The sequence below is a fragment of the Callithrix jacchus genome, chromosome X (genome assembly GCF_049354715.1).
Source record: "Callithrix jacchus isolate 240 chromosome X, calJac240_pri, whole genome shotgun sequence".
Taxonomy (NCBI): Eukaryota; Metazoa; Chordata; class Mammalia; order Primates; family Cebidae; genus Callithrix; species Callithrix jacchus.
Window position 1 is genome coordinate 136,308,798 of NC_133524.1, and position 19,415 is coordinate 136,328,212.

The 19,415-nt window shown below is 38.9% G+C and overlaps 1 protein-coding gene across 1 annotated transcript in view; it reads left to right on the forward strand.

The window, feature by feature from the left end:
• F9 (coagulation factor IX) overlaps nt 1–17,808 on the forward strand; it is a 31,948-nt gene extending 14,140 nt beyond the window's left edge. Inside the window, exons 5-8 of the mRNA XM_002763332.6 lie at nt 3,378–3,506; nt 5,585–5,787; nt 15,089–15,203; nt 15,868–17,808. Coding sequence (XP_002763378.1) covers nt 3,378–3,506; nt 5,585–5,787; nt 15,089–15,203; nt 15,868–16,415 — 995 coding nt within the window. The 3' untranslated portion in view covers nt 16,416–17,808. The remainder of the gene's footprint in view (nt 1–3,377; nt 3,507–5,584; nt 5,788–15,088; nt 15,204–15,867) is intronic.
• Nucleotides 17,809–19,415: the final 1,607 nt, after the last annotated feature.

The following is a 19,415-nucleotide window of genomic DNA, read 5'->3' on the forward strand; positions in this document are numbered from 1 at the left end:
AAGGCAAAAGACACATAGGGCAGCTATGAGCCAAGGCAATTCAAGGATACACCTATAGGAGGTTGATTGAAGTACACCCAGAGCAAATCACCACCATACGGGAAAAGGACACGGGTGAAGCTGAGAAGAATGAAGGTGATGCATAGGAAGTAACTAATACAGTCACTCGTCTTCAAACTTTGCATGTTATGATTGCACTGACCACTGAGGATTTCTATTGATAGCTGTACTGTTGTCAAGCATGTACACAAGCGGGAAGGTGTCTTACATTGTTTATGTTCCTGTGCTGCTCTAGAAACAGAAATAGGCTCAAGAGCAGAGCCTGTTTTTCTTTATTCAGCAGGTCTAAGCTAACAAGCCCTGAAACACGCTACTTCCTGTTATTGATACTGCATAGGATAAACAAAGGGAAAGCACAGTAGTTACAAAATACAAAATAAGATGGCAGGAATAAGCCAAATACATCAGGAAACACAATTATTGTGAATTGTGGTTAAACTCACCTATTAATAATGACAACTTTCAGTTTGGAGTTAAAAATTTAATTGTATACTATTAACAAAAGTGATGCCTAAAATAAAATTACACTGGGAGGCTAAAATGAAGGGATGTGAACAAAACTATCAGGTAACAACTCTGTCTCAAAAATAAATAAATAAATAAAACTATCAGGTAACAAAAAGAAAGTAGAAAAGCAATCTTAATATCAGACAAAATAGAACCCAAGATGAAAGTTATTTCAAAAGGCAAGAGATATTTTTTATTAACAAGGAAAACTGCATAGGAGAGTAAAGAAAGTGTGGGCCACTGGAATGCTTAGCACTAATGACATATTGGTCTTTGGTCTTTAGTTACCTTAAAGGACTCTATTTAATTATTTCATGTTTGATATGTAACCACCTCAGCCAACTTCCAGATGCTTTTTTGCCCTAATGGTCTTCTTAACACTGTAATTTCTTTTAAAAAATGTTTCATTTTAGGTTTAGGGGCACATGTGAAGGTTTGTTACTTAGATAAACATGTGTCACAGGGGTTTGTTGTACATACAATTACATGACCCAGATATTAAGCTCAATATCCAATAGTGATCTTTTCTGTTCCTCTCCCTTATCCCACCCTCCCCACTCAAGTAGAACCCAAGTCATTTCCTTCTTTGTGTTTATAAGTTCTTATCATTTAGCTCCCACTTACAAGTGAGAACATGCAGTATTTGTTTTTTTGTTCCTGTGCTAGTTTGCTAAGGATGATAGCCTCCAGTTCCATTCATATTTCCACAAAAGACATAATCTCATTCTTTTCTATGGCTGCATAGTATTCCATGGTATATATGTACCACACTTTCTTTATCCAGTCTGTCACTGATGGGCATTTAGGTTGATTCCATGTCTTTGCTATTCTAACACTGTAATTTTTAAAGACTTCCAGATTCTACTTTTAGAAGTAACCTGTTAAACTGTCTAGCTCTGGAAGCCAAGCAATTTCTAGAATAACTAAGCAATAGAAACCTACACTGCAATGCAGAAAGGCAGTATCTACATGAGATTATGGAATTGTTGTTGCTTTTTGTGTTCATTGAAAAAAATGAGTAAAACCTAACTTTCAGAAAAAATGATTGTACATATAGAAAACCCAAAGCACCTAAACAATTAAAATAAATAAATAAGCATAGAAAGGTTGCTGGATACAGAGTTAACATACAAATATCAATTACATGTCTATATACCAGCAATGATTAAAAAATGATTTTTATAATAGCATTAAAAAATAGGCTGTTAGTAATAAACATGAGAAAGATGTGCAAGAACTCTACGTAAAAAATTATGAGACATTGAGAAAATTTAAGGAAAACCTAAATAAATAAATGGGCAATATTCATCAATTAAAGGATACAATATAGTAAATATATCAAATATTTACTAATGAATTCAATGTAATACCAGTCAAAGTGCCCAGCAAGCTATTTTGGTGGAGGGAGGTCAGGCAGATTAATAAGCTATTTCTAAAATGCATATGAAAATGCAAAGAGCCAAGGATAGCCAAGACAGTTTTGGGGAAGAATAAACTTGTACTACTTACTCTACCTGATGTCAAGACTTATTATCAAGTTACATTTATTAATACAGTGTGGTACTGACACAAGGATAGACAAACAGATCAATGAAACACAATAGAATGCTCAGAAGCATACCTGTACATATATGGAGGCTTGATTCAGGACAGAAGTGCCACTGCAGTAGAGAAGGGAATTGGTGTTTTCAATAAAAAGTGGTAGGTTAATTAGACATTCATATGGGAAAAAGAGATCTAAGCTTGAAATATAAAACAATAACATTTTATATTCATGAAGTTGCAGAAAGCAAAAATTTCTTAAAATACAAAAAACGGTTACCATAAAGGAAAAGACTGATAAACTTAACTATATTAAAACTAAGAACTCCTGTTCAGCAAAAGTCTACTTCGACGGAAAAGACAAGTCACCGAGTGAGACAAGAGATCTGCAATACAGACACCTAATAACTGAAACACATACAGTGATGGTGGGAACTTAAATCTGTACATTCCTTTTAGAAAACTGTTTGGTAGTATCTACTAGATCTGAACATGTGATCCAGTAACTACACTCATAATTATAAACCAGTACAAAAAGGCGTGTTTATGTCACCAAAAGATATATACAAGAATGTTCATTACCGTATTATACATAAGAGCCAAAAACTGGAAACAAGCCAAATATCAATTAACAGTAGAATGAATAAATAAAAGCTGGAATCGTAATGCAATGGAATATGACACAGCAATGTAAATGAACTACTGCTACACAAAACAACATGGATTAATCTCACAGACAAAATGTTAAATGAAAGACACAGAGGAGTACATATTGTGAACTTCTATTTGTAGTTCAAGAACTGACAAGAACTATTTAATGTGTTAGAAGTCCAGGTAATGGTAACCTATAAAAAGGAAAAAGGGTGAAATGATCAGGCGAGGGCATCTTCTGGGGTACTGATAATGTGCTATGTGTTTGTCAGTTTAGTGTTTACACAGGCTCATTTACTTCATGAAAACTTATACTAAAGTTGTGTGTACTTTTCTGAACATGTTATACATTAATAAATAGCATTTTTAAACCTGTAGTCCATGATTTAGTGAAAGTAGAATATGCAAACATTTCGTTTTAAACCAATCAGTTATAGTGCTACCACCATTTTTATGCCTTATTTTACCTTTGTTTTCACTCTTAGTTCAAGGCTCCAAAATTTCTCTCCATGAATGCCCCCAACATATATTTGACCCATACATGAATCAATAGTTCCATGTACTTTTTAGAAATGCATGTTTAATGATGCTGTTACTGTCTATTTTGCTTCTTTTAGATGCATCATGTAGCATTAAGAACGGCAGATGCACGCAGTTTTGTAAATTTAGTGCTGATCACAAGGTGGTTTGTTCCTGTACCGAGGGATATCAACTTGCAGAAAACCAGAAGTCCTGTGAACCAGCAGGTCATAATCCAAATAAGACTTTTTTAAAGAAAATATTTATCTGAACCTTCAGCATTTTAACAAAACTACATAATTTTAATTCCTACTTAAATCTGCTTCCTTTTGAAATCATATAAAAGATCAGTAGCTTGAATTAGACAAATTTTCTAAATTGCATATTTTAAATATAAACTATGTAATCATCTCCAGCCTGAATTCTTTTCTGTGTCCAATCTTTTTCTCTAACACTTATATAACAAAGCAATTAATTTGTGTGATTTCTGCACATATATTTGTAATTCATCAAGTCAAATCAATGTAGTAAGACTACATCATAAAATACACAAAAATGATTGAGTGATAGGCTTCTGGTACAAGGATGGTGAATTTGAAGCATGATTCTATTTGGGCTGGCTAGTTTACTGTGAGAAAGTTATTTTTTTATTGTTGGGTCTCAAGCCAAATTTACACACATGGTGTCAGAATGATTCCAGCCATGAACTGTTTTAAGTTCTGCTAGGCTGATCAGTACAATCTATATGGCAGAGGACAAAGCAATGTTTCCCAGTCATATCAACCATGCCACCATTTTACCAGCTGATTAGTGTATTCGGAACATCTCCACTCCATGTTCGTATGGCTCCTCTCTCAAAATGAAAGCAGTAGACACTTTTACTTTTTAAAAAATTTAGGCTCTACAGGGTCAAATGTATTTGAAAATTAGGGGTCTCTTTGAAGCAAACTGGATATAATTTCTTTTGCATTTCCAAAGCCTGATATCTTATTAAATTGGTACATTAAATAATGTACCATTTCTCTATAACTGGTTCCAATACCTATCTCAGCATAACACTAGGCAGAGGAAATTAAAGAAAGAAACAGAAGCCCGGAATATATATCCTGCAACTAAAATGAGGCGTGTCTAAGGCTTCAGGACCTGCCCAGTTGTCCTTCTGCCTGGCTCTTCAAATACACCATCTCAAAGCTAGTCTACCTTGAGAGGAGCATGAATCTGGGCGTGGGTGTGTGCCTGTGTGTGTATTTTAACCTTAAAAACCTAACTTCCAGTATAGACAGATGCTATAGTAGCTAAACCCTTACCAGCTCTTCCATGCTATAAAAGAGAAACAGAATTGAGAACCACCTCCAATTTATTAAGTGTTACATTTGAATATAGCCTTAGCTGTAGCAGAATAAGTAGGCCAAACTTAAAATAAGCTTTTCTGCCTTTTCAACAATAATGGTCCCTTTGCTCCAGCCATTGTTGATCATGTATATTTATACATAAGTATTTTAAAATAATTTCCTGTTTTCTCAACCACTTGCTGTCTTCATGATACTTTGTCGCAGCTGGTTGCTATAGAAATATCTGTTACAAAGAATGTGGCTTGAAGGAAAGTGAGAAATGAAAATGAAACGTGAGGTAACTTTGTTTTACTACAAATTCCATCTGGTAGTCCCCAGTGTATTAACAGATTATTTTTCTTTAGAAAATAAATCAACCCAAGGAAAAATGGTGGGCAGGTCCTGGTGAATATGGCTGTGATAATCATATCAGGAATCTCTTTGGATAATATTTAAAAGCCAGGCAATTGAATCACAATTCTCTCTCCCCAGAAAATACCTAAAATGCACCTTGGAATCTAGGCATTTTAGTCTGCAAAATAAACCCTCTTAATGATAAGCAGAAGTCCCATTTACTGAATTGGAAAGTTAAAGTTACAAGGCATCAATCACCAGACTTCCATTCAGGGATGGCACTGGGAGTAAGATTTTTTAGTAAAGAAACTAAACAGAAAGTCATTAGACTCTATAAAAGTCTTACCAAATTTGATTCTGGAATCCTATTCTATTTCCGTAAAGATGATGAATTCCGGAGCCAAATGTTCTTTTCATGAAGGATTTGAAAACTTTCCACGAAAATAATTCAATCAACCTTTTAGCTTGAGACTTTATTCACTGATTAGATTTTGAAAAATACTGATGGGCCTGCTTCTCAGAAGTAACAAGGATGGGCCTCAATCTCAATTTGTGTAATGCATGTTACATTTACCAATGAGAAATATCAGAATACTAATTTTTTTCTTCTATTTTTCTAGTGCCATTTCCATGTGGAAGAGTTTCTGCTTTACAAACTTCTAAGCTCACCCGTTCTGAGACTGTTTTTCCTGATGTGTACAATGAAAATTCTACTGAAGTTGAACCCATTTTGGATAATGTCACTCAAAGCACCCAATCATTTGATGACGTCACTCGAGTTGTTGGTGGAGAAGACGCCAATCCAGGTCAATTCCCTTGGCAGGTACTTTATACTGATGATATGCCAAAACTGGAGCTCAGCTGGCAAGACACAGGCCAAGTGGTAGACTGAGGCTAGTTTACTAGACAGACCTATTGGGATGTGAGAAATATTTAGGCAAGTTTCAGCACTAACCAATGTGAGAAAGCCTCCAGAGATGAACAGCTGGTAAAAGAGAGGTCCAAAAGTAACTACTATACAGATCAAGAAGAATTTGCCATTAAGGAAACAGCATAGCAGAATTCCAGACAGGCAACTGGTTAGCAACATGAAGGTCTGGAAGAAAGGTTACAGGTACTCAGGTTCAGGGTACTACTTCAGCTTCAGCTTTTGCAAAGTTGGAAAGACTTTAGGCCCAGAGAAATTGGATTATTTTAAAGGGGGCAAAGAAAGGGACTCAAGGAGTAAGGATTAAGGCAAGAATTAGGTTCCAAGAAACAGGGTATGAGAGTCTTTGTCTACAGCTATGGTTCTCAAAGTATAGTAGCATCAGAATCACCTGGGAACTTTGAAATGCAAATTCTCATACTCCACCCTAGACCTACCAAATCAGAATATCTAGGGGGTGGGGCCCAGCAATCTGTGTGCAAACAAGCGCTGCAGGTGATTTTGATGCACATTATAGTTTGAAAACTAGGCCAGGTACAGTGGCTCATACCTGAAATCCCAGCACTTTGGGAGACTGAGACAGGAGGATCGCTTAAGCCCACAAGTTTGAGACCAGCCTGGGCAACGTGGCAAAACCCCGTCTCTATAAAAAAAAATACAAATATTAACTAGGTGTAATGGCACCCATCTGTGCTCCCAGCTACTCAGGAGGCCTAGGTGGGAGAATCACCTGAGCCCAGAAAGTCGAGGCTGCAGTGAATTGTGATCACACCACTGCATGCCAAGCTGGGTAACAGAGTGAGACCCTATCTCAAAAAAAGGAAAAAGAAAATCACTGGCCCAAAGGAAATGAACTTGTTACAGAAGCCAGGGTTCAAAACACCAAATAATGGACTCGTCGTACCTAGACCTTCCAGTGTGCTCTGCAGAGGTTTCTCCAAGTGTTGTCTGCAAACAACCTACATATGTAGAATTACCTATGCACATTTTTTATTTAACAACCCAGAGCTACATTTGTAGCAAAATCTGGTTTGTAACTTAGCCTACAGCTAAAGCCTAAGAGATTCCATCTGTGAGAAGGAATAGCTCCTCTCTTTGGCCCCCCTCTCCAGGCAGGAAGCCAGATGGTCCTTATATAAAATTGTGCTGTCCAATAGGTAACCATTAGCCACAGAGGATATTTATTTAAATTAACTACAATTAAGTGAAATTAAAAATTCAGTTCTTCAATTGCACCTGCTACATTTTCAGTGCAAAACAGCCACATGTGACTAGTAACTATTGTATTGGAGAGTGCAAGTTGTGATAGAACACTCTAGTCCTGCAGAAATTTCTACTGGACAGCACTTACAATAGTTTAGTCCAACTTAAAACTCCCGATTTGCCACAATCATGATTTGGTAGTAATTTCAAGGATTTCTCTACTGACGTTTGAATCTCTGCCATTAGAGACTGATAACTTGAAAGACTTTGCAATTTCCAAACTGGTAACAATTGAAGCCAGAATCAGGTAAATGTCCTCAGTTTTAACAGCATTGGAATTTTCTGGGACCAGCTGTGTATCTATTCAGGATTCTTGAGAATGCCTGCCATTTTCCAACACAATGAATATAAGGCATTACACATATACCTGAGGATGGGGTGATAGGTATAATAGCACAAGCACTGTGGAGAATGGTATCAGAGGGTGGCGGGACATCACAATCAAGGTTTATGTACTCCTTTCTTTTACTTCACTTTTCCAAAAGACAACATTTGCCGCACCTGATATTATGGCCCATAAATGGGACACTGTATGTTCCTTTTCACCACCTCTCTTTCTACTTAAATGCACCCTACAAGGGCTGCTTCCCTTACCTACCATATAATCCCTTCCTTCACTCATCCATATCCTTCCTCTTCTTCACAAGTCTGTAATATTGACCTTCTTTATGAATCTTTCCTTGAACAATCCCTCTTGAGTCCAAGCACTCTTATTATGCTTTCAACGTATTTAATATCCACGTATCTAATTCTAATTTTGTTATCTGTGTTCTCATGTATTTTCATTCATTATGTGTCCAACTTCCATGGATAAGCCGGTTACAACAAAAGATCCTACTTTTTGACAATTATCTTCCTTGGGTTTGTGGGACATAGAACAGTGCTTAGAGTGGAGGATCCAAGAACCCAGAAGAATATATTAGCTAAGAAGATAACTTCTGTTTTTAAAAACCCAAGATTAAAAAAAAAAAGTAGGATGCATGCTTTGTGAGTTTAGCATTGTCTCCTTGTCATTCCAGAAATGAAATGGCAAATACATTTAAATAAGAGCTAAAAGGGGGGACAGGGTATAAAGGCTCAATTTAGTCACATAATTTCTCAACCACCACCTTTAAACCAAATGTTTGCCAACGTGTTAACAATGTGAATCTTCCCTGAAAGAAAGTTTAATAAGTCTAGCAGTCACCTTATTTTCTTTCAAAGCAGAAAAAAACCATGAGATGGTGGTTGCGGTTGTTTTGGTAGGGAGAAGATATAAATGACACATCATTTCAAATCATTTCATGACCTTCTCATTGCACACTTAGAGTTATTGTACCTGTTTTCTTTTATGTCAAGCCTAGCTAAGTGCATTTGGAATGTTCAAGATCACTCATACATGCATGTGTATACATGCACGTGCACATAAGTTCACTACCTATTTCATCCATATGAACTAAGATTTCTGAGTTGTACAGATTCAAAGCACTAACTTTCTTTTTTTTTTTTTTTTTTTGAGACGGAGTTTCGCTCTTGTTACCCAGGCTGGAGTGCAATGGCGTGATCTCGGCTCACCGCAACCTTCACCTCCTGGGTTCAGGCAATTCTCCTGACTCAGCCTCCTGAGTAGCTGGGATTACCGGCACGCGCCACCATGCCCAGCTAATTTTTTGTATTTTTAGTAGAGACGGAGTTTCACCATGTGGACCAGGATGGTCTCGATCTGTTGACCTCATGATCCACCCGCCTCGGCCTCCCAAAGTGCCGGGATTACCGGCTTGAGCCACCGCGCCCAGCCACTTTTATTCTTTTTCAAAGGCAAGAAGCTGAGCTACTTTCCAGAATAGTTGTGAAAGATCTTGTCATACTTCTCCATTGTTTCCTCCACACCACCTGCATCCAGTTGCTTATGAAAGGTTACTGGTTTTCAAAAGTACAGGATAAATTGAGTATACAAAAGTCATTTTTAGACAAAATGAAACAGGAAATGAAACGAACCAGAATCTCTCCTCATTTGTGGATGGGCCAGCTCCACCATGTCATGGTTAATCTGCAGGGAGGAAATACTAGATTTGATTGCAGCTCAGACTGCAACAAACCTGCTGGGACTAAGCCATCGAGAGAAAGCAAGCAACATCTGGGGTTTCAGTGGTGAAAACATTATAAATCTGGCTTTAAAATATGAAATACTATTTAGCAGTGTCACCTAGAAAAGAGTATTTCAAAACGCTGATGCTTCATAAGAACCTTTCTCTTAAGAGTTGTTTCGTTTATCTTTCAAGTTAGCCAGAGTGACAGATAAAGTGACCATTTGGTGAAGAAATCTCATGAAGAATAACAGAGAGTTCACTTGTATCTGGTGTTAAAGAAAAGGTGTAAGTGAGCTGTTAGCAGAAGTCACAAGGGAAAGGGGAAGACAACTTCTTTGTGAACTAAAGGGTGACAGTTGCAGGCGGTCAAGAAGATTCTGGTCTCCATTAACAAAGCCCTTCCCAACCAACAACCACTGGGTTGGTTACGTAGGCTGGGCAGCGTTGGGAGCAAATGTTGATTGAGCAAATGTTTGTCGGAATTATTGACTTAAAGAGCTGTTCTGTCACTGGGGACAGCAGCGGCTGGATAGCCACACTCAGGGAGAGAGTATTCGTTCACCTGGTGAGAGATTAGAGCAGTCTAAGGGACGGCTGGGATCCTGTCCAGCTCTGAGACCCTACCGAGCCGTGTCCACCTAGCACGTATCCCGTCTGCAGTGGCGCTCATTTCTTACCTTATCACAGGGCTTTCACCTCAGCTTGCCTGGCTGGAGCCAAGGCCCAAAGCAGCCGCACCTTGCTCGCGACAGTAGCTTCCCAGGAGCCCCCTGTAGTTCCGGAGCTGCACTGCAGGCCCCACCCTCTTTCCTACCTCCTAAAGCCAAAGGCACTGGTGGGCCAGGCCGGCGTGAGGCCAATGGAAGGAGGTACTTCACTTTCCCTCCAGATGCCCAGCGATGAGCTCAGAGCTCCTTGAGAATTCGGGAAAGGAAGCAAGGTCTCTGAAGAAATACTCAGGAATAGAAAGAGGAAGCTAGAGTGTTAAATGCACTACACAGGAACAGAAATGAGATTTTCTTAGAGTATGTATATATCTAGCAGTGTAGTGAACCGAAACACGTCTTGAATTGCATACCACTACGTAGGGAAGAAATTAAAACCTTTGAACATTAGTGAAAAAAGGGAAACTGCAACACCTGTATTACTAGATAGCGTTCATCAACAGCTCAAAAGTGAGAGATTTAAAGAAACAACACTGCGTTTTGGCTTTCTAATAGTTTAACTTGGTTTGGATTCCATGCCCACGACCCTGCCAACTGACAATTCTAGGCATGCACAAACTGGCCCCCAAAATTCCTCCCACATTTCCAAAGAACTATTTGGCCCTTTCTCTGAAGTACCTGGTTTTTCCATTTTCTGTTTTACCATAGGCCTCAGCTCAGTATGTGGCATATTTATTCTACATTTAACAATTTGAAGATCATTTTATTTGATTAAAAAAAGGAATACAATGGAAGCCAAGCGATTAAGGTTTCCTTATGCTTATATTAAGTTGTAGCATATGCATTTACTGATAGTTAACCATGTTAACCTACAGAAAATGTCCAGGGAAATGGTCTATTTCTTATTCTGTTTTTGGCCTAAAACATTTTTAAAATATCTTAGCATTTTCCCCCATCTCCACTTCCCTCATCTTTGGCCTGAAGCTATCCTTAGAGCTGTACAGCTCTTGCCCTGTACAGCTAGGTACAGAAATTCAACCCTTTCCATTCGATTAGGACACATCCCAGTGGCAGATAGCATGCAAAGTTATTATATGTATGAACCAGAACTTCTTTTTCCTTAGGGGCCAAGATGTTGCACTAAAGTCTTAAGACAATAGTAATATCTTCACTTGAAAAAGGTAGCCCTCTATTATTCCTATCTCAGATGATAAAAATTCAATTAAGAGAAATAAGAATGTGACATCTAAAAAGAAGAAATAAGAATGTGACATCTCACCTGACTCTAAAAAGCTAGTCTGGACAGATATTTAAACAATTATCCTCTAAGATCATTTGATGAAATGAATTTCAATGACTAGTTAACCGTTAAAAACCGAAGTGAGCATCCCGTCTGTTCCCAGCCAAATGACCTAGAGCACAGGACTAGGCAAACCACATCTGCGGACATCACAGACAAATGAATTTGTTTGCTTTGTATATGAGAGAGAACAAACATTCTTTATTGTCATGCTGGGGTGGGTAGGTGGGGAGAATAATGGTTTCACTGAAATGACAGGGAAAGGTTATGTTGGAGTTAAAGATCAGGAAGAGAACAAAAGGGTAAGAGCTGTGGTTCTGGGCTGGCATCGTCAATGAAGAGCATACATTCAGATGTGAATCTATATTTTGTAGATGCATCTGTGTGATTGATGTGTATGTATGTGTGTGTCTGAAAGAGGGAAAACAGGTTCCGATTAGACTATGACAAACAAAAATGTTTGACAGATTATAACCCAGATGCCTTACTCAGAGTATATGCCTTCCCATTTTCCCCATTATTCCTCAAAATGATGTCTTATAAGAACTTGTCCTTGGCCAAGCAGACAGCTCTTCCCCCAAATTGCTAATATTTTGATAGCTATGACCCTGAGTGGCCAAACAGTCCAAAAGTAAGTAGTTTGTAAATATCTTTAATTACATTTTACGCCTTTTCCTTGGCAAGGATATTTGGTCAGGGGTTGGCAAAAATAATGCTCTTCAGACTTAAAAGAACACAATCATACTTCTTAGCCCTCCACCAGAAAGTAGTAGAAGCTCCAGGAAGCAAGTCTTTGTCAAGAGTCAGACTAGCTACATCATAATCTCTCTGCCCAGCAGCTATAGATGTCATTCAGCCTGGCTTGAATAGCCCACTGAGCTGAGAGATGTCCAATTTCCCCCTAATACACTGGCCAGAGGAGAAGCACCATAATATCATTGCATGTGAATTCTTAATTCCAGTTGCTTAAACAGATATGTTCAGTTCTAACGATCATGATCAGTATTTAACCGTGTTGGCCAAGTTTTCTTGATTCTGAAAATCAGTTGGAGTTACAGTCAGACATATGGGCTTATGACCAGTGTACTTGCAGAGGGCTTTCCACTGAGACCGATAATGCATCTGTGCCCTGGCTCTCCCTCTAAACACCTGCCCAATAACCACTGCCACCCCATGGCGTCCAGACATACTCTCCCTCCTCATCCTTACCCAGCTACCATTGCCACCCTCCTTCCCCAGCAGGGACATGGGCATAGGTGTAGGGAGAATGAAGGTTGGTCAGGTGCACACGCCCTATGCTACATTGGAAGGGAGCTTGGTCATGTGGCATCTCTGGCCCAAGAATATGCCACAGCACATTTGGAGGGTGAATGATGGGGGCATGCCCCGTTTCCACCTCCATTTCAGGCATGGAACACATCCTGGCATGGAAGTTGCAATCTCTTGGGAATCACCTCTCCACCTTGATTGCCACAGTAGGCCAGTGACAAGGGAAGATTGACACACTCTCCCCTGCTGGGGCCCAGAATCCTGTGACTGCCAGGCGAGGGATCCTAGGGACATGTGGGTATTAAATTGTAGGGTGCACTTCTTGGGCACCTTTGAGGATCTGCGCTGCCCCAGCAAATATTCCCATGCTACAGGGAGCAAAATAATAAATGGCAACGTTAAAAAATGTAATATAATGGGTTGCAAAAGAGACTACAGAAGAAAGAAAAAAGTTTTGTATGTTAGTATCTTCAATGGCACTTTTCTTCCTAGCTTTTGAACAATGCTTCCTAGCTTCTCACTGAGCCCCACAAAGTATGTAGCCATCCCTGCCTCGAGTGAGGACTTCTAAAACATAAAAAGATACCCAAGCCTTGGAAATTCTGATTCAGTAGATATATAACAGGTCTCAAACTTAATTATGTAAAGATTATTCTGGAGAGCTTTATTTTGCCCAGTCCCACCCATCAAATATTCTGATAAATTAAGCTTGGGTTAGCCCCCAGATCTGCATTTTATAAGGGACCCTCAGCTGATTCTACTGAAACTGGTCCACACACCATGCCTGGACCAAAATTGGGTGCTTAGGAGCACAAATTCTGGAGTCAGGCTGACTTGGGTTTGCTTCCTAGCTTTACAAACTGACCTCAGGGGAGTTAATGTTTATCTCTAAACTTTAGTTTGCACATCTTAAATATATTAATATCATGTCATAAGGATATTATATTGTATTGAATGTCTATAAAACACAATGATTAACCCAAAATAAACACTCAATTAAGAATTAGGAAAGAATTAGGAAAAGAATTAGGAAAATTGTTAAGTCTGGGTTGTATGCACACTGGTGTTTATTATATTATGTGTTTTTTTTCTATATTTTTACAACATTTCAGAATAAAAAGCAAAAGCTAGAAAGAGAGGGAGATGGCCGGGTACAGTGGCTCACAACTATAATCCAAGCACTTTGGGAGGCTGAGGTGGGCGGATCACAAGGTCAAGATATCGAGATCATCCTGGCCAACATGTTGAAACCCCATCTCTACTAAAAATACAAAAGTTAGCTAGGTGTGGTGGCATGCGCCTGTAGTCCCATCTACTAGGGAGGCTGAGACAGGAGAATTGCTCGAACTCGGGAAACAGAGGTTGCAGTGAGCCGAGATCGCACCACTGCACTCCAGCTTGGAGACAGAGTGAGACTTCATCTCAAAAAAAAAAAAAAGATAGGGAGAGCCAGAGTATGAAAAAGTAAGTCAGAGGCCTTTAATAAGTCAGCCCTGTAGATCTCCAGGTAGGAGGCTAGCGCTTCAGTATCCAGGAATAGTAGGTATTCAGTAAGTTACATTCAGGACAAAAAGAACATGCCCCAAGGACCATCTGATACCCACTTAAAGTGATTAACCACCTCCTTTTCCTTGTTTATGAATGGGTTTATGCCTAAGACTGCATGCACGTTAATAAAAGGGCAATCAGCAATCGTTCAGAACTAGTCAACTCCTGAAAAGGATTTACTAAATGTTGAGTGTGCCCTCTAGTGTTCACACTTTCCAGCTTTCTTCCTGTAAAGGTGGATCAAGGCCCTTGCTTACAACTGGAACTGAAATCCTCCAAGTCGATCTAGACATTGAGATGGCGAAAATATTCGTTGTCCACTGTAATTATGCAATGAACATCCAGTTGAAATAATGGTCTGGCCTCTTAACTAATAATTCCCAGGCTCAATGCATCACTCCTTTGTCCACTTTGCCCAAAACTCAAGCACAGCTAAGTTGATATTTCAGGACAAAGGCAGCTTACTATCCAACCAGAGGGGAGCAGAATAAGAGAGAATGGAAAGAATGAATGAGCCCTGCTATTCCTCACTGCCTAGATGGCTATCAGCACAACCCTAATGGAGGCCTTAGGTCTTGTTTCATAATATTCCAGTTTGGGAAGGTTTGAAAAAACCTCCTAGTAAAATCAGTAGTTTTCCTTTTTCAAGTAACATGTAGCAAAAAAAAAAAAAAAAAAATCACGTAGGTACAGGGAACACTGTAATAACTATTAACCTCAAGGAGTCAAATCAGTGTGTTTCCTAATGTATCTGCTGTATTTTGCCATCAGAGAAGGTGACTCATGGGGGAAAAAAATCCAAGGGCCTCAAGTCACCAAAAGAAGGCAATCCTCAGATTTGCCTCAGCCTAAGCTTCACTATCTCTCCTTGTGTGTTGCTTTCAATTCAGTTACATAAATGACTTTTTTGTTTATGCACCAGAAACACTAATTCATCTGCAAAGCTCATATTTCCAGGAATATTCCAATTCTGCCAGCACCTAGAAGCCAACATTTGGCCTATTCCTATAACCAGCATATATATTTATTTTTTTCTAGATCAAATATATTGTGCAGTAAGAGTCTTAATTTTGCTTTCACAGGTCGTATTAAATGGCAAAGTTAATGCATTCTGTGGAGGCTCTATCGTTAATGAGAAATGGATTGTAACTGCTGCCCACTGTATTGAAACTGGTGTTAAAATTACAGTTGTCGCAGGTAAGTAAACAGAATAATAATCTGCAGCATCACAAGCTCTTTAATATGATTGGTATACCATATTTTACTAACGTCTAATAAAATTATTGCTGAATAAATTGGCTAAAGGCAGAAGGGTCATAATTTCAAAACCTAACTTGCACCATCCTCCAAGCCTCCATAGTTCTTTTGATGTACCCATATTATCACTCCCTTTAGTGAAGTACAGTTAGTTCTTGATGTGGCCATTTCCATGCCAGAAAGCCTTCCCAAAAATCAGTGTCATGTCACTGATCCTTTTGTCTCTGGTACCTGGCACAATTTGTAGCAGGTCCTTAGAAAACATTTGAAATTAATGGCCAAATGAATTCGTGCTCAGAAAAAGGGATCAGAATACTTGAAATTTGGGAAATCTAAGATAATTCATGACTAGTGGATTCATTATCACCAATGAAAAGCCTATAACAACATGAGTGAACAGACCCATCTCTATGATAGTCCTGAATGACTTTTCAGTCAGAAAAAAAAAATGAATTGTCTCTCATTACATTTAACCAAAATCATCACAATATAAGCTGGAGATCTTTGACATTGCCAGTTAGGTCAGTGAAGCTGAGTAGACACTTAGAAAATCTGTGTATGGGAAATATTGTTTGTGACTTAAAATGAAATTTATTTTTAATAGGTAAACATAACATTGAGGAGACAGAACACACAGAGCAAAAGCGAAATGTGATTCGAATTATTCCTCACTACAACTACAATGCAACTATTAATAAGTACAGCCATGACATTGCCCTTCTGGAACTGGATAAACCCTTAGTGCTAAACAGCTATGTTACACCTATTTGCATTGCTGACAAGGAATACACGAACATCTTCCTCAAATTTGGAACTGGCTATGTGAGTGGCTGGGGAAGAGTCTTCCACAGAGGGAGATCAGCTTCAGTTCTTCAATACCTTAAAGTTCCACTTGTTGACCGGGCCACATGTCTTCGATCTACAAAATTCACCATCTATAACAACATGTTCTGTGCTGGCTACCATGAGGGAGGTAGAGATTCATGTCAAGGAGATAGTGGAGGACCCCATATTACTGAAGTGGAAGGGACCAGTTTCTTAACTGGAATTATTAGCTGGGGTGAAGAGTGTGCAATGAAAGGCAAATATGGAATATATACCAAGGTATCCCGGTATGTCAACTGGATTAAGGAAAAAACAAAGCTCACTTAATGAAAAATAGATTTCCAAGGTTAATTCATTGGAATTGAAAATTAACAGGACCTTTCACTAATCATTTTCCCATCTCTTGTTAGATTTGAATATATACATTCTATGTCTGTGCTTTTTCTCTTTACAGGGGAGAATTTCATGTTTTACCTGAGCAAATGGATTAGAAAATCGAATCACTAGAGGAATATAATGTGGTGGGAAATTGTAGCCATTTCTAAGGACCCAGTCCTTGACAAAATTGTGACATTAAATTTTACACTCTGTCCATCAGATACTATGGTTCTCCACCATGGCAACTAACTCACCTGATTTTCCCTCCTTAGCAGCATTCCATGTTCCCAATCTTCTTTGCTTCTCCAACCAAAACATCAATGTTTATTAGTTCTGTAGACAGGACAGGATCTTTGGTCTACTCTATCACAAGGCCAGGACCACACTCATGAAGAAAGAACACAGAAGTAGCTGAGAGATCAAAACTCATCAAAAACACGAATTTTTTCCTCCAACCTATTCCTGAATTTTTACCTTTTTCAAATCCCAATCCCTAATCAGTTTTTCTCTTTCGCATTCCTTCTCTCCTTTTTACCCTCCACAGGCATTAAAGGAGTAATGGATAGGTAGCATCATTCTGTTACACTGCTGTACACAGTTATACATGTCTATCAAACCCAGACTTGCTTTCACAGTGGAGAATTGCTTTTCAGAACATAGGGATGAAGTAAGGGGCCTGAAAAATTTGGGGGAAAAGTTTATTTTAGAGGGTAAAATTTATATATATACACACACACACACACACACACATACACATATATAATGTGTGTTTATATATATACATACACATACATAATGTGTGTTTATACACACACATACACACATATAATGGAATCAATAAGCCATTCTAAGAGCTTGTATGGTTATGAAGGTGTGAGCAGGCATGATTCCATGAAGGCAAGATTGGCAGGTCATTGTAAGTAACAAAGCTGACATTGACCCAGATATATTGTACCCTTTCTAAAAATAATGATAATAATGCTAACAGCAAGAAGAGAACAGTTTGTTTGCAATCTACAGCTAGTAGAGACTTTGAGGAAGAATTCAACAGTGTGTCCCCAGCAGTGTTCTGAGCCAAACAGGAAGTGGAAGTTGCCTAGACCAAAGGACATAAGAATCCTGTCTCCCTTACTAGCATACCTTTGAAGTGGAGGAGGGTGCAGCAGGCTCAAATACATGAGTGATTTCAATCAGCCAACTAAGTTCTCCTTTTCTGGTTTTGTGTTCACCAAGGAACATTTTGATTATAGTTAATCCTTCTATCTTGAATTTTCTAGAGAGTTGCTGATCAACTGATATATGTTTCCCTTTGTGAATTAATAAACTGATGTTCTGGTTCATACCTTGGCTTTTTGTGAATTTCATTGATGTGAATTTGTCACCCTGTATTTGATGATGCATGGGACTACTGACAAAATCACTTTGACCCTGCCAAGCAGCTGCCTTCTCCTACCCTCACCTCACCCCCAGCCAGGCCTCACTTTTGCTGACTCCTTTAGTTCTTTTAGTCAATATATTTTTAATTGTCTTTACATATGTGTATAAATAAACATATTTTTAAATTTCTTGGCTGGGCCCAGTGGCTCACACCTATAATCCCAGCACTCTAGGAGGCCAAGGTAGGCAGATCACCTGAAGTCAGGAGTTTGAGGCCAGCCTGCCCAACATGGTGAAACCCCGTCTCTACTAAAAATACAAAAATTAGCTGGGTGTGGTAGTGTGTGCCTGTAATCCCGGCTACTGGGGAGACTGAGGCAGGAGAATCACTTGAGCCCAGGGAGCGGGGGACAGCGGAGGTTGCAGTGAGCCAAGATCGCACCAGTGCACTCCAGCCTGGGTGACAGAGTGAGACTCTGGCTCAATAAGAAAATACATATATACATACATTTTTTGAGGCATTTCTTGTTAAATCATTCACGAAGAGGTGTCCCAAACACCACATTCAACAAAACACTTTGAAAAATGTTTTCAAATGTAATATAACACAGCAGAGATTTGATTATCCAGCCCTGTTATCCAGCTTTTGTATAAGGCAGTGTGAGCTGTAAGCAGTGGGATTACATGCCTGTAATCCCAGAGAGGACAGTGGTCTGAATCCACCTGACACAGAATTGGGTCTAACTAGCTGTGAGTATGGCCTTCAGTAAGTCACTCTGCATTTGGGAATTTGATTTCTCCACTTGTATAATAAGAGAGTTTGGCAGGATGCTCTCCAAAGACCCTTCCAACTTTGTTAGTCTGTGATTTCATGTTTTTATTTTTATTCCTTTATTCAACAAATATTCAAGGAGTAATTGCAGTGTGCCAAATACCAACAGTGTTCATTAAATTTTAATTCAGATTTATATATATATATGTACAGTTAAATAATGTATATAAATTGCTTTGTGAGTGCCTACTACACTACTAGACAGTAGTTGCTCAATAATGGTTAGCTGAATCCCAATCCATGTTTATCCCAGAGTAGCAATTAGTCTTGCACTGAGTATCATGAAAGAAGGCCATACTCAAATAAGAATAATGCCTGGGGTTTAGGTTTTACGAACAAATGAAAGGAAATTAGTTCTGCTTGTGTTGACCAAAGGAGGGGAAGAAAGAAGAGACATTATAACTGTCTGCCTCAGATTTAAGGAGGATGCTAATTCATTCATTAAACATGTTGCTTAAAATTTGAATGACCAAAGGTCTGTAGCTTCAGCACTCTGAAATTCCTAAAAGTGAGACGCTCTGGCTTTGTTTCCATAGAGACCATCCCTTACAAAGGCAGCAGCAGGAAACTAGGATTGGTCTTCTTTGTGGCAGAGGAAGGAGCTTTTGGACCCATAAATCTCTAAGCCACAGTTCTTTTTTTCATAGGCTCAAAAAGACTGAATTCATCATGAGCCACCTGTGGCATGTCACCACCACTGAGCATGTGGGGCCTTTCAGCTCACTAAGAGCCAATGTCTT